Raw genomic sequence first — 15,900 nt, forward strand, 5'->3', positions numbered from 1 at the left:
ACAAGGAACATTTCCTGTGCAAAGTAAAGATCCACAGAACCCTCCTGAGGCTGGCTCTGCCTTGGGCAGTGCAGGGAGGGGTAGTCAGTGCTGGAACAGTTAGGTTTTGGGTTTTTTCTGAGCTTTGTGAATGTGGAGAAATTTCTGTTTGCAGCAGCCCGGAGTGGCCCTGGGCTTGCCTGCAGCTATGCCCAGAGTGGGCCTTGGGTTTGCCTGCCTGACCCTGTATGCTTCTAGGGCAAGTGAGCAAGTCCCAAACACAGTTGTGTTTATTCCTGGAGCTCTTGTCCTAGCCTACAGAAGTCTTGAGAACAGGAGCAGGGCTTGGTTGCGTGCCCTCAGGCACCCTGTGTGGTGGGAGCAGGCCTTTAGGTATCTTTGGACCTCTTTGCCAAGCCTGTGAGAGAGGTGAGAAAAAGAGACCAGTATGTAACGGTCTGCAAGGATAAAGAGCAGGTGGAGCTGTGGTGTTGTCTTTGTCCATGGCAGTTTGGTGCTGGGGAGGTGAAGAGGGCGGAAATCCCTGCCAGGGCACCAAGGGAGGTAGAGAGAGAAGCTAGGTGAAAGAGCCCTCTGTTCCTTCAGTGGAAACTGCCTTTGTTTCCTGGAGGAGACAGGAGCACTTAGGTTTATGGGATTTCCTGCCTTAGCCTTAGGAACTGGATGAGTCCTGCCCTTGGGTTTGGATACCTTCAGGGTAGCCTGTGAACCCTAACAGGGCAAGAACTACAGTGCAGTGTCCCTTTGCCCCACTGACCTGGAAGCCAGTGCAACCTGTGACTTGTAGTGCCACTGTGTGGCCACCTCTGGGACTGCAGCAGTTTGCTTAGCTAGCTGTCTGCACTAGGCCGAGCACCTGGTCTGGCTGTCCTCTTCTTCATTCTCCTTTGAGTCTCACAGAATTACTGTGTCATTGTGGGTCACACTAGCCACATATGACTATGTGTTTCTATTTAATTGAAATTAAACACAAATGAAAATTCTTAAGTGTCCCTAGCCACATTCCAAGCACCCAGAAACGGTTGTTACCAATTTGGACAGTGCAGGTACACAGCACCTTCACTATCTCAGGTAATTCTGTAGGCAGCACTGCCACACCTCTTCCCTTGCTAGGTGTATTTTCCACAGAATGTTCATTCTGAGGCTGCTTTGGACAGTCAACCACAGCATTTTGCTTTCCAGTGGACCCATCAGAGATACCCAATAGACCATAAAGGAAGTCTTGGGTCTGCCTCCCAGGAACTGAGCTTCAGTGGAGACCAGGAGGTTGTGACCCTCCTGTGAGGGTCTCAGGACTGAGGTGGTCAAGAAGCTGTTCGCCTGATGTGCCTCTCAGCGGGTAGTCAGGGCCATATTCTGCCTGGCTTTTAATGATAGGATTGAGCCCTGAGAGGCAGGTCTCTGGACAGCCCAGCTAGAGTCCCCTTGAGTCCCCTTCAAGACTGATGCTACCCTTCTTTCTCTGCCTTTTTCAGGGTGTACTGTCTGACCTCACCAAAGTGACTCGGCTACATGGAATAGACCCCGTGGTGCTGGTCCTGATGGTGGGCGTGGTGATGTTCACACTGGGGTTCGCTGGCTGTGTGGGGGCCCTACGGGAGAACATCTGCCTGCTCAAGTTTGTGAGTGGCCCCAGAGATGGGGGTGGGATGTAACAGAGGTACGGGTAATGGGGGGTAGGGGTACTGGCTCAGCTAGGACGGCCTATATGTTACCTGGTGTGAGTCACTTTGTACCCTACTGCCTCATTGAGTGGTAAGATTTTAGGGAAAAAAAAAAATCCAGATGAGCTGGTTCCTTTCCCCGGGAGAAGTGGAGCTCCTCTGGTTTTCAGCTCCTGGTGGGAGGAAGTGCTTAGAAGCAGCTCCACTCCCCCTCTTTGTTTTATCTCCTCTCAGAAGTTCTGGAGGAATTGTTTGTTTGCTTCTCACCTTTGCCCTTCCTGGCTAAGATCAAAAGATGTTGTCAGTAACATTAAGAAATCATTTCCCTCCTCCAGGGTTGTGAATCTGTTGGATGTGCAATGTAGAATCTTTAATTTCCTAGTAGAACTGCGAGTTACTAAGAGTTTAGTTTTATATTTAGATACAAATTCATTTTTAAATGCATTCAGTTAAAATTAAATAGCACCTGGTGGGGAAAACACATTAAGGTTTTTTACAATATATTATTTGTTGAGTTTATTAGGTCAAGCTTTCTCTTTCCTGGGCTTAATTTAAAAAGCAAAGCACACATTTTTTTTCTATTTTTTCCCTCTTAAAAATACTATGTTTAGTATCTTGCTTCCATGGGAACAGGGAGTACATTTGGAGGGCCTGTGTACATGCATGTTCCTATGCCTACATGCTGGTACTTCTCCATCTTGCTTTGAAAGGCTCCTCCAAATTTGTCAGTGGTGTTAAAGCTGTTTAGTGGTCTTTGTGTCTGTGAGAACACAGGCTTTACACACTGAAAGTCTCTGGTGACAGAGGTGGATATGAACCTATGGCTGCAGAGGGGCCTTGTAGAATGCCACCACTATTTGTGGCCTGTCACAGACATATCTCAGGAAAGGTCTGTATGTGACTATCATGCTCACATACAGAGTGGGTACTGATAACATTGGTGCCTCCAGAGTGGTAAGACTGCCAGGGAACTAGATGTCCTGTGTGAGTTACGTGACTGCAGACAAGCTATGTACCTGAGTGAGCCTCACTTTCTTCATCCTTAAGGTTGGGGTGATAAATCCGATTTCTAGAAATTTGGATGATTGTGTATGTGTGGAGAGTGGTCAGGTAATGTCTGGGCCCAGACTTTGTCCCAGAGGAGCTGACAACCTTGTGGGTAGGACAGCCATTCACTCCCTATTACGGTTTCCTTCTTTTGAGGGAGGAGGGCTGCTTCATAACAGTGACTGGCACGTTGGCCTGGAGCCCTCTCATCTTTTTTCACTCATTCACTGTTAGCAGTGTTGCAGTGGATGACGTGGTTAGTGATCAACCATCCCCCTTTACGGGTGAGATGAAGCCCCCTGCTACTAACGCAGGATTCCCAGGCTGACCTGGGGTCTGTGACAGCTCATGTTCTGCAGCAGGTAGTGGTTTTGGGTCAAATGGGTGTATAGGACCAGCCTGGTAGATGTGGTAACTCCTGCACTGCCCTTGTCTCCATGCAGTTCTGTGGTGCCATCGTGCTCATCTTCTTCCTGGAGCTGGCTGTGGCTGTGCTGGCCTTCTTGTTCCAGGACTGGGTAAGGGATCGGTTCCGGGAGTTCTTTGAGAGCAACATCAGATCCTACCGGGACGACATCGACCTGCAGAACCTCATCGACTCCCTTCAGAAAGCTGTAAGCACTATCTCCTGGTGGGTTCCGTGGTAGCACCTGCACTTTCCTGCCTTAAGTCAAGTCTGTGCAGCTCGACAGTCAAGGCTAGGGGACACAAACCTTCTCTCCTTGCTATGTTTCTCCCTGCAGCGTGGCAGGCAGTAGGGAGGTTGTGGAGTGTGTACTGCCTCTGGTCAGTTTGTCTCTGCTGTTCATGTGGCCCGGCCAGGCTCTCTCTTCCTGTGCCTCCCCACCCACTATTTGTATTGGGCAGGCAATTCCAACTGTACCAAGGCCACCCACTTCTAGAATCTCAGCCCTCACTACCCTCCCCCTTTGTGGCTAAGGTCTCCCCAGCCTTGCCCAACAGCCACTCTGGCAGCCAGTTGTCCCTGGGACCTTGAGCCCTGTGGGTATTGGGGGCAGGGGAGGCAGAGCTCCTACTCCCTAAGCTCATGACTCACCACTTAAAGCTATTCCTGTCCCCTTCCTCTCTGGGACCTTTTCCCCTTCCTGTTTGAGAAGGGCAGAGCTGCCTAGAGGAAGCTTCCTCAGATGGAGGGGAATGTGACCTTTCTGGAGTATGTCCCCTGGGGTTTATCTAAGCAGTCCCATAAGTCCATCTGTCCCTGTCCCCCTGGTGTACAGCTGCACCTGGAGGATTGGGCTCCAGCTGCTCCAGGCCCCCTGGGAGAAACCCCCTCCCTAGCCATGTTATCTTCTGTTTGATCTGTGCTCTGTCCGAAAGCCCACCTTCCTCAGGAAATTTTTATATGGAACACTTTAGTTCTGAGAAGAAAATAAACTCTAGAGAGCACTAAAAATAACTATGACCCACTCTTATTAACCAAAACTTGTTTACCCTTATTTCATGTATCATGGAATTTAGCCAAACCCATTTATGTGACCAAAGAGTCTACTTGAATTGTTGTCATTGACCTGTATGGTCTGTGAAAGCCACCAAATCCCTGCCATTACCCCATGCCCTTCACTGTTCTTTTTTCTGTTTGGTGCCACAGTCACATTCTGTGTTCACATGGTCTTGGGTTTGCTGGCTCCAGCATTACCTAAAACACATCATCTTTTCTCTGCTGCCTCCTTCTCTTTAAAAAAAAACAAAAGTTTTCCAGAGGGATTCAGTAGGTTATGGAGCTTTCTTGGGGTGAAATATTAGTTAATTATTAAATCATTAAGCAGCTGGCACAGTGGACAGGTGGGGATGGGAAAGACAGTATTTTACCTTAAAAGCAGGAAAACAAGTGGAAATCCCCATTGTCATTTGTTATGATTATGCCATAACCAAGTCGGCTTCAAGGGCAGGTGTGGAAATGCGATCTGCTCTCGTGTGGGGACACCGTTCACACCGAGGCAGTGCTTTCAGCATGTTGGGTTTTAAAGTTGTTAGACTAATGAGGATTCTTCTTTGCAGCTGTACCAGACAGTGGGGAGGGCAGAGGCCCTGGATGGGGCAGAGTTTCCTGTGTTGCCATTCACTCCAGTTGTAACTGTTGCTTTGGGAGTAGATATTCAGTGATTTTATTTTATTTATATATATATATATATATTTTATTTGTTTGATTTTGATAAAGAAACAAAAAAGGCAACTAAAGCCAGAGTAGAACTATTCCCTATGCTGAGGCCAGGTGGTGCCCCTGAGTCAGTCTGTGTTTGACAGAGATGTTGGGGCTGCTCTTGCCTTGATGGTAGTGGTGGCGGTGGCACTGGGGATTGAACCCAAGGGTGCTTTACCATTGAATTATGTCTCCATCTCTTTTAATTTTTTTTTCATTTTTGAGATTAAATTGCTCAGGCTGGCCTCAATCTTGCAATCCCCCTGCCTCAGCCTCCACTCACAGGAATTACAGGCATGTGCCATTGCACCCAGCTGCTGTTTCATTTTTAGAGGATTTCCTGGGTGGTATTGCTCAGCATCTCTGTATGTGTGGGAGATAGCAGGGTGGGCCTCAGTTTCTCTGTCTGATAGAAGGAACCATACTTATCCTGCCACATTAAGACTGACTCTGGGAGCATCTGATGATTCTTGGCTTTTGTGATTGTAGAACCAGTGCTGTGGAGCCTATGGCCCTGAAGACTGGGACCTTAACGTCTATTTCAACTGCAGTGGTGCCAGCTATAGTCGCGAGAAGTGTGGGGTTCCCTTCTCCTGCTGTGTGCCGGATCCTGCGGTGAGTTGACTTGCTCCTGGGCATGGCGTATGTTCCTCATATAGCCAGTAGTTTCTGGGAGTCTGTGCATGCCCTGAGCTGTTATTCTGCTGCACACTAGAGGAGCTAGGTGCATGCCCTTCACATCTGCCCCAAGGCCTTGCACCTCTGCAATCCTGTTTACATACATTCTGGGATTATTCTCTCATGGCCCACCCTGGCACTGATGTACTGGGTAAAGCAGGAGGAAGCAATATTCACCGTCCCTTGAGGGGCTTTCACTTGGGGTGCCTGGACAAGATGCTGTGATGGTCATGAGCCCTTGACTGGCATCTTTATACCCTTTCTCAGGAGAAAAAAAAAAAAAACAGTTTTCAGAAGGTTACAGGAGCTTTGGGGAGCACATCACTGACAGGGTAACAGCATCTCTGGGTGGAGAATTATTTTCTGTGGATTCTCCACTGTTTATTTTATTCTCAGTCTAAACCAGGTAATTGGGTTCAGAAACTGGGCTCATGGGATGACCTGTGAAGGAGCACTGAATTTTGTCTGAGCTGAACCTGTGCAGAACTGACCCTGTGCTAACTCTTAGTGCAGTTATGTAATGCCTGTTCTGGGTCATAGGGCTCCCAGCAGGCCGGCCATCACTTCTACTACATGAGCAGGTTCTCCAGCCCAGGAGAGGCTCAGATTTGCTGAGGTTGCACAGCTGATATCTGAGGACTCTGAGGGTTACTATGAAATATACTAATGTAGTAAATGTTGCATTTATCTAGTATAACTTTTGCTTCCTAGCACAAAGATTGGCAAATTGTGACCCAGGACCCAAATCTGGCTTGCTTTTTTATATGACCTGGGAGCCAAGAATGCTTTTAATTATTATTAAATGGTTGTTCATCTTCCCAGCACTATAACAAAATACCTGAGAAAATAACTTCCAAAGACGGAAGGTTTATGGGGCTGGGCTTAGCTCAATGGCAGAGCTCATGTTTAGTATGTGGGTTCAGTCTCCAGCAAAGCCACTTACCGCCCCAATCCCCCGCCAAAAAAAAAGAAGAAAGAAAAAGAAAAAGGTTTATTTTGGCTCATGATTTTAGAGATTCCAGCCCATGATCAGACAGACCTATTACTTTCAGGCCTGACCGGCAATGGCAGGGAATGTATGTGGAAACAAACTGGTCACTTCGTGGCCAAGAAGCATAAGAGGAAGGGGCCAAGTTCCCACAATCCCCTTCAAGGTCATATACCCTGTGACCTAAGGGCCTCCCATTAGGCCTCACCTCTTAAAGTTTTCATCTCCCACTAGCTCCACCCTGAGGACCAAACCTTTAACATAGGGAACTTGTGGGGGGGGGGGCATTGAATATCCAAGCTATAGCATGGTTGAAAAGAAAGGTAACATTTTGTGACATGTGGAAATTGTACAAAATTCAAATTCCAGGGTCCATCCTGAAATGCAGCCAGGCCTGTTTGTTTACATGTTGTCAGTGCCTGCTCTCTTGCTACTAAAGCAGAATTCTGTACTGTTCTGGAGACTGCATCTGAAATATTTAACAGAAACAGTTTACTGACCCCTGTCCTATCCTGGTTGGAGGATGTGGTCTATAGTGGAATTTGCAAAGGTGTTTTCTGGTGTTGGGTTATAGCTTTTCTTGAACGTTTTACCACTGACTTCTCAAGAGGATAAAAGTGACTGATTTTTCTGATTATCTTACAGCAAAAAGTTGTGAACACACAGTGTGGATACGATGTCAGGATTCAGGTGAGAACCCCAACATGCAGAACTTCAAGAGCTCCTTAGGGTGACAGTTTTTCAGGCTGTATTCCCTATAGTTTAACATGCTGCTTTAGCAAAAGTGAAAATTGGAGTGGGAAAAGCAAGGGGAGATTAAGCTGAAAAGGTGACATCTAAATGGAGACAAGGCTGAGCAGGGGTTGGTGCCCCACACACTCCCTCCTGAGCTGGAGGCAGGATCCTTGGGAACAGTGACAGGTGGAGAGTTCAAACCCTGTGACTACAGTCACAAAACAGAATCATTGCTGCATTAAAGAGTGGGATGGACATTTTGGGGAACAAAGTCTGTATTTTTAAGAGGCTCCTTGGAGCTATACAAGGTGTCTATTATAAAGGGGTTCTGGAGGAAGCTGTAGGAGTGTGTGGCTTGGTGCAGCTTCCTCAGGGAGACAGTGGCAGCAGGAAGGAGACTGGCCTGGGGCAGGGGTGGGACTCATGATTACAGAATTTTCTTAAAGCCGCAGGGAGTAAGTTCTTACAAGTGAAGAGGAACAAGACCACCCTGAAGATATAGGCAGAACCGTCCACCCTGACTCCAGTTCTTGCTTTGGTGACTTTTGGTGATAGGAATGACTACTGTCCTGAAAGGAAGGGGTCTCAGGAATCTGCAGGGGCAACTCCTGGGCATTAGAGATGTGTTCTGTGGCTTGGAAAACTTGGCATCCTTCAGTGATCGCCATTTCTCAGGGATGGGCTGCATGAGCTGAATGTTTGTTTTTCCCCAGAATTCATAGACTGAGTCCTCATCCCCTGAGTCATGGATTTTTGAAGATGGGGCAGGGTGTTTGGGAGGGCATTAGGCCATGAGGTCAGGGACCTGAGGAGTGGGATTAGTATCCTTATAGAAGTGGTCCCAGAGGGCTTTTTCACCTCTTCTGCTGTGCAAGAAGACACCATCCATGGACCAGAAAGGAGCCCTCAGCACACACTGAATCTATCTGTCTCCTTAGCTTGTAGATGTCGTCTTCTTCCTGAGTCTCTTCACGCCTCTACATGTCTCTGTACTAATCTTCTCTTGTAAGGACACCAGTTATTCTGGATTAGGGCCCACTTTAGTGACCTCATTTTAATTAAATTACCTCCGTAAAGGCACTCTCTTCAAATACAGTCATTCTGAGGTGCTGGAGGTTAAGGCTCTAATTTATGAATGCGGGGCACAGTTCAGACCCTAAGGCCTCTAAAATGAATTGTCTTCCATTATTATTGCCAAGAAGGAAGTTGATTGGGGAAGGGAACTGAAGCTGATTGCCATTTGTGAGGTTAATAAGGGTGTGTGTGTGTGCTGGGACAGGTCCTGGAGCTCTTACTGATGCTCCATTGAGGGTTGACATTGGAGGGTACTGGTTGGCTAAGGACCATTGCCTGCTGGCTCTGTCTCCTGGAGCTAGGCTTTCCTGTGGGAGACAATTGAGAAGCCACTGTCCCTTCCTTCTGCCTATCCTTTGAGAATGCCCCACACCTCATCTCCTAGTTTCTCCCTTTAAAGGTACATCTTCCTCCAGGGCTTCAGGCCCCCTCCTGTGTCTCCAGATGTGGGCATTGGAGGTGTGCTGAGTAAGTTGAATTGAATCTCTAGTAGCCCAAACAGAAATGGGATTACAGACCAGGCCAGCTGGCCTTTGGTAAACAGGTGATAGGGATAGAGATCAAAACCAAGGGATATGTTTTTCCTGGAGAGTTCTGCCTGTCCTTCCCATGTGCTTCATCCTGTTCTGTGCTGGAGCTGAGCTTTTGGGGACCAGGATGGGAACTCTGTGCCACAGGCTCAGGCCTCTGGGGTGCTTCCCTGCAGCTGAAGAGCAAGTGGGACGAGTTCATCTTCACCAAAGGCTGCATCCAGGCGCTGGAGGGCTGGCTTCCGAGGAACATTTACATCGTGGCTGGTGTTTTTATCGCCATCTCTCTGCTACAGGTACGTTCCAGGGTCCTGCAGATGAGTGGGGGTTTTTTCATTTGAGGAAGTTAATGGGAGCCATTAACAGAGAATGCTTGTCCAGCTTGTGTATGGTGTGAAGGAACCTGACAGAAGAAATTAGATGTTTAAAGCTGAGTGTGTGGGGCGGGGAGGGAGAGGGAGAGAGTGAGAGAGAGAGAGAGGGAGAGAGAGTGAGAGAGAGAGTGAGAGAGAGAGAGAGTGTGTGTGTGTGTGTGTAATGTATATGTGTGTTGTGTGGGCTAGACCCAGGACAGACTGATTCCTGTCTCCCTGTGGTCTACTACCTAAAGGAAGCCTCTCTGTCGTGACAGTGTAAGAGGTACTGTACAGAATGGCAGTGGAGTGAGACCCTAGTAGACTGTATAAGGGTATCTGGTTGGGACTGGAGTCACCTGCTTTGAGAGTCTTCCCTGCTGCTAGTGGATGCACATGGCAGGATTTAAGATGTCAGAGCTGCTTAATGGAAGGTGATATTGTTGATCACCTGGGGCTTGAAGGAGGACTGAGGCTCAGGTCAATGTAGTCACCTAAGGATCTCTTCCTCCCTGTCCCTAGCACCTGGGCACCCAGGCCTCTTCCTGTTAACATGAGCCCCTCTTGGCTCCTGCCCTTTGCTGATGTTTGTTCACCTGAACAGTTGGAAGGATGTTGGTGGTGAGGGGGCAACAGGGCCTGGGGTGAGTGGACCCGCCAGTATCTCCTAGAAGGGAAGTCAGTAATTGAGTGGTCTCAGAGGAATGAACATTTCTAGTGCTGCACAGAGCTCGTGAGGAGATGCTGGCAGTCTCTGAGCAGCTTCTGGGAGAGTGGGTGGTGTGCATGTGAACACAACCAACCCTGCCTTGAAGAGGATGACTGCGGTGGGTCCAGCTACTTGCACGCACCTTTCTCCTTCACTCAGCAGTGTGTACTTAGTGACTGCAGAGGAAGACAGAGAAGCATGTAGACAAGGAAAGAAATAGCCTTGCAAAGCAGGCAGGGGAGTCAATTACGAACCACAGGCAGAACTTAAAAGGGGAAATAAAAATCAAGAGCACTCCTGAAGGTTACCAAGTTCACTTTGGTCTGTTCATGTAGGAAAACTTCAGCCGAGCCTCATGATTGCCCAGTTCTCCAAGGACAGGATGTGTTGACATCAGCACAGCCAGCGTCATTAATTACCTTGGTTTTATGATGGAATCCAGGTTTATAGGAAACATTTGAGATTTGTTATTTTGGGGATCAACATGATAGAATGGTCTTGTTAATTTGGTTTCCATCTGGGTACACGTGTCCTGCCTATGGGATGTGCTGTGCTCACTTGTGTTAGAGGCAGGACCAAGTGTCTTTTTTTAGTCCATGGTTCCTGCTTGTTCTTGCCTCTTCTGGGCTCAAGAGACACAGCAGACTGCACTTTCTACCTGTGGGTCAGTTGTACTTTGCCCCTTGCCTGAGCATTTTTCTCAGTGTGTCCCTACCCTGGCAGAATGGACCAAGGGAGCAGTGTGCAGTGGGGTGTCCACTGGTCTGCTCTCTGCTCCCCGCCCTCCTCCTCTGGTTGCTAATGCTAAAGGCCATTGACTGCTGGCTTTGGTTTCAGATATTTGGCATCTTCTTGGCAAGGACCCTGATCTCAGACATCGAGGCGGTGAAGGCCGGCCATTACTTCTGAGGAGCAGAGGCGAGCAAGTGCAGCTGAGCCACATTGTGGAGGCCAGAACCCTTCACTGTCATCAACCTTATATCCAGTGGGAGAGAAGCTGGCACAACCACCCGGAGCCAGCGCCCTTTCTTCAGCATCAGTGTGATATGAACTCTATTTCTCCTTGCTGGTGCTGAAGGCCCAGGGCTCCTTTTTACCTGCAAGACTTGAGCCTGCATCCCTGCTGGGACTTCCTAGAGGCAGAAGTGTCTCTACATGGGGCAGTGGCCCCGAGGGACAGACTGGGCTTCTGTGGCTGTAAGGAGTGCCTGTCTTGGCCCTCTTGGAGACCGAGAGCCTCTGCAGACACCTGCTCCTCACTGCAGGCTTTGCGTCATGGGCGCTAGCCTGATGGACAGCCACATCTTAGGGTGGGACATGGGTAAAGGGACAGCAGGTGAGCACAGAGCTTCTCTTTCCACCAAGTCCAGCAGTGCAGTGGCCTGCTCCTAGCTGGGGAAGGGGAGGGGCTCAAGTGGATCTGTGTATGCTAGTGGAATCGTGGTGGGTTAGGATCATTTGCAGGACCCTCAGCCATGTCCAAGTGAAGTAAGCCTGAGCCAGGGCATGACTGGTGCCACGAAATGCCTCGGCGACTACCCGCCAAGCCCCACTGCCATTTTCCAGGACAGGAACTGCCTCTGGTTTCAACAGCATTAAGCCCTGGTTGCTGGGGAAGCGGGGGTGGCCTGTTCCCCACTGAGAGCCGGCTCTCGTTTTCTTAAAGTGTGTAAATAGTTTATTTATAGGGGTAAGAATGTTTTCACACCATGTCTTCATTTCCTTTTCCTTTCCTCCGGCATTCTCCTCTCAGCAGCCTTACACAGTGTCTGGAACTAAAAGCTGTCCCTTTCAGTTCCCCTGAGTGTCTCCAGAACCAACCACAGCAGCCTGTCCTTTCCATCTACTGTGTTCCTGCATTCCCCTTCCTCCATACACTGCCCCCGAGACACACCCCACCTCCCAGCTTGGCCTCACTGTCTTCCAGTCTTGGTGCTACTAAAGCTGTCACCCGAACTTGAATCCCGCCCCTCCTTCCCCATGGCCTGCCCAGGGTACCCCAGCCCCCCACATAGGCAGCCAAAAACCTTTTGGGCAGAACTTCTGGTCGAAGCTATACGCCAAAGGCTGGCTGGCCTGACATCTGTCCCTGGAGAGAGCTGCTGTCCTGCAGCCAGGCCTTTGCTGAGCTGTGCACCCCAGGCCACAGCTGCTTAGAATCTTGGGACATTTTATTTCTCACTTTCGTGGTCATTCCCCACCAGGATATGTGTGGTCACTGTGCCCATCCTTCCTGTTGGGGCTCTTCTGGAGCTTGCTCTTGGCAGTGAAGTTTATTGTATGTGCTGAAAAACCCTTGGAGTAGTTGGGGCATTGTCCATCTTTAGCTGGGCTACTTCTAATGCTTCTCTGTAGCTTGTACCAGTTCTGTCCTTACTGTTCAGGGATCGAGAGCTACCTTCATTCACTTGCAGAAGTGTACATTCTAGTGTGGTGTATACTGGTTATGCTGGTGGGTGTTTGTTGTTGATGATGATGATGATGATATTTTTGTTTTGTTTTGTTTTGTTTTTTACCATTCTCTGTAGACTAGAGGAAGAATGCTTGTGTTTTTAGAAAGTGTGTTGCTTCTCTTTGACTGCCAAACTCTTTTATGGAATATATCTTTATATTAATGCTGCTGTTTTGGTTGTTTTTATTTGGGGTCACTACCAAAATGGTTTTAAATACACAGTATAAATTTGGCTGCAGGGGGAACGAGCAGGATCAAGTGTAACTAGAGGTATAGTAGTGCAGATTGGCACGTTCCAACATGGATTTCAGTTATCCTTCAAACAAGGCTACGACTAGAACTGGTTGACTTGTGGTGTAGCCACGCCTGTGTGTAGGCAGGAGCAGAAGAACTTTAACCCTCAGGCCCATAGGAAACATTACTTTAGGTGATTCCTTTCCAAACCCTGACAATACTGTTTACCCAAGCAAAAAAAGCTTGGGGACTATGGGTTAGTATCTGGGCATTGCTGCTACGTGAACCATGTATCCTGGACTTGTTGGCCTCTGTGTCATTGGGGGAGGTGGGAGCGTGTCAGGGGCTGTGTCTACCTCAGGGAGCCTTCCACCAAACCTCCCTGCCAGTGTGTTGGTGGCCATAGACCCTGCTTGCCAGAGTGTTGGTTCCAAAGGCTTCAGACAGCTCCTGCGGTCCCATCTATTCATGTAGTCCTATTGCCTGGACCCCTTGGAATCCTCCTAGGTACCACACTCCAATTCAGGAGGAATTCTAGCCATGACTTCCAGAATTTTGTTTCTCAATTAGTTCATAAAATGTTCAGGCCATCTCGTTTAACTCTTGAGTCGTTGGTTGAAGAAAGAAAACAAATCAAGGATTGATTAGGGAGCCCCTGACTTGAAGCTCAGACACCCTACCTTGGCCTGCCCTGTACCCTCACCTTCCCTGTTCTCTCAGGCTACACAGAGGCCAATGTGCCACCTCTGCACTCTCCTTAAAGCGTTGTCCTCCTTAGAGCTCACTTTTTTAACTTTTTACTTTTTTTTTTTTTGGCAAGCACTCCACCACTGAGCCACACCTCCAGTTCTGCGACTCACTTCAAAGTCTCCAGGTTTCTCCTGTCCTTCCTGTGACCCTCCTCCTACCTCCTCTCAGGACTCCGCCCTGCTTTTTCCCCACCCCTCTTCCTGTTGCTGCCTTTTCTCCTCCTCCTACAGAGTTGCTGAGGCCCCATTGCTTTCCTTTCCCACTTTCCTTCCCTGGCAGCTTCTTCCCTGGCCACTCTCTGCCCTTCTCATCCCCACCAGTACTCTCCTTTTGGCTGGTTGTCAAACCAGGACAACCAACTCTTCAAAAGCCTCTGCTTCTGAGGTCCAGGTGTGCTACTTCTAACCCTCTTCCATCTGTCCCTCTCAGGCCTCAGCTGTGTCTGCCCCACCCTCCTCAGTGGTCTCCAGGACCTTCCCATTGCTCACAGGTCAGGGCCCTGGGTCAGGCAGGAAAAGCATCTGCATTGCTTCACAAGCCCAGGCACTCTGTGTCCCCACACAAATAACAATAAAAATTAATGGACATAGTGCAGTATGTTTCAGCAACACAGGAAATACTCAGAGTACTTAAGAATTAATAACTCATTCAAGCACCAGAACAGGTCTGAGGAAGCCATTTTCATGCATAAAACATGTACCTCAGAGGAAGGTAGGTTACCTCCAAGGATTGGGAAAGGTCTGGTTTAACTCTGGAAGCCTATCCCTAGAACCTCACCTTGCAGCTAAAGCAGGAGGCCAGGAGGTAACCTGCCAGCTATGAATTTCAAATCTAATTGGCTCCTGCTGAACAGAACCAGTCCCAGAAGATCCTCCAGGTCACTGGGCTCAGGATCTATAGATATTTGGGAAAAGTGGGGAAATGGTGACCTCCCCTCCCGGTCCACATGATGACTTCCTGGACTTGAGTGCCCAGTTTGATTTTGGGGCCTTTGGGAAAGTGGGGCATTGCTTCTAAGCACAACCCTATGCTGGGCTGTAGGCCTTAGTGTCACACAGTAGGCTCAGTTTGCTGCAAGGCCCAAGCTGTGCTATGTTCAGTCCACAAACCGACTGCTCCCTAGCTCTGTGTGAGGTGCTTATCTTAAAGCCAAGTTGCTGGGGATGGGGTGGGGACAAAGCTTCCCCACACTCAACAAGCTTATGGAGGCTGGGCATTGTGGGGTAAGAGGACAGCCTTCTCTCAAGGAAGTGCTGAGCAGAAGCCACAGAGGGAGGGCCTCTGTCCAGCAGGAGGGTCCACATGATGACTTCCTGGCCAGCAACCTCAGAACATGGTCTGCAGAGATGCAGAGAATGGGGAGAGCTATCTCAATGGCCCAGCACCTGAGGTTCCCACTGTCATGGGAAAGTCCCTACCCAGATGTCAGTTGTGTCAGCACTGGCCCCCACTAGCTGAAAACCCTCAGGTCCACCAGGTGAGAAGGGAGGAGGAACAGTACTTCATGTGGGCCTTTGCTCCAGTGTCAGTGTGTTTGTGTCTCCAGGGCTACAAAGCTTTAGCTCATCAGCCCCATGATGGATCTTGGTAGAGGTGCTTCTATCTGATCGTGTCCAAAGGATCTCTGGGCTTCCAGGTCAGACTGGGCCACCTGCAGGCTGTCCTCATTTACCTGGGTGCTCTCCAAAGGCCCAGAGAACCACATACTTTTAGGGCATTTTGAACTTCTTACAAAGTCACAATTAACTGGCCTTTCCTCCTCAAAAGCTATGTTAAAACCAAATTTATTCTCAGAATGATTTAGGAGCCTCAGAAATGTCACATGTAGAACTGGGGCTATTGTGGAACCTTAGGAGAAAGAAAAAAAAAAGCTAAGGATACATTTAAGTGGAAACTGTTCTAGGGGTTCTGTGGGGTCCCAGCTCTGAAGAGGGCAGAGTAAAAGTTCCTTACAAAGGTTGGAGGTGATTATTTCTTCACTTGCCTCCCCCGCCCTCTGTGTTCTGTGTCCTGTATTTCAGCAGGGCTTTCAAAAGCATCACTTAATAACTACCAAAATAAATTACCACCTTGGACTGTAATTTTGTCACCTCAAGCAACTTTTAAATGTGTCTTTTAAAATATAAGTAAAAGCAATCTAAATAGAGTGTAAAGTGAATTTTTTTTTCTTCTGTTGCCAGAGGCAACCATAATGAAGTCTCCTTCCAGCAAGTGTCTTCAGATCTTTACACAAATGGCAATCATTTTACATGGTATCCCATGATTAGTTTTACTTAATATACTGACCTGTGGTACATTTGCATGGTCACACTGTCCATTGTGGGGCTGTGCCACCAGCAAATGAACCTTGCCCTCAGTAAAGGGGAGTATGTTTACAGACATAGGTAACAGAAAACCCAGTTCAGACTGGCCTGCACAATGAGGGGAGGGTTTTGGCTCCTGAAACTGGAAAGTCCAGAAGTGGGGTGAGTTTCAGGGCTGGTTTGATCCAGTGGCTCAGCAATGTCAACAGGATCTGGTTT

The 15,900-nt window shown here is 48.6% G+C and overlaps 1 protein-coding gene across 2 annotated transcripts in view; it reads left to right on the plus strand.

Annotated features, from left to right (window-relative positions):
• Positions 1–12,557, plus strand: part of Tspan14 (tetraspanin 14) — a 55,936-nt gene extending 43,379 nt beyond the window's left edge. For both annotated transcript variants that reach the window (XM_026406658.2, XM_077798716.1), the window contains 6 exons: positions 1,476–1,622; positions 3,155–3,325; positions 5,365–5,490; positions 7,187–7,231; positions 9,057–9,176; positions 10,780–12,557. In XM_026406658.2, coding sequence (XP_026262443.1) covers positions 1,476–1,622; positions 3,155–3,325; positions 5,365–5,490; positions 7,187–7,231; positions 9,057–9,176; positions 10,780–10,851 — 681 coding nt within the window. In that variant the 3' untranslated portion in view covers positions 10,852–12,557. The remainder of the gene's footprint in view (positions 1–1,475; positions 1,623–3,154; positions 3,326–5,364; positions 5,491–7,186; positions 7,232–9,056; positions 9,177–10,779) is intronic.
• Positions 12,558–15,900: the final 3,343 nt, after the last annotated feature.

Source organism: Urocitellus parryii, chromosome 5, assembly GCF_045843805.1.
Source record: "Urocitellus parryii isolate mUroPar1 chromosome 5, mUroPar1.hap1, whole genome shotgun sequence".
In the NCBI taxonomy this organism is placed as follows: domain Eukaryota; kingdom Metazoa; phylum Chordata; class Mammalia; order Rodentia; family Sciuridae; genus Urocitellus; species Urocitellus parryii.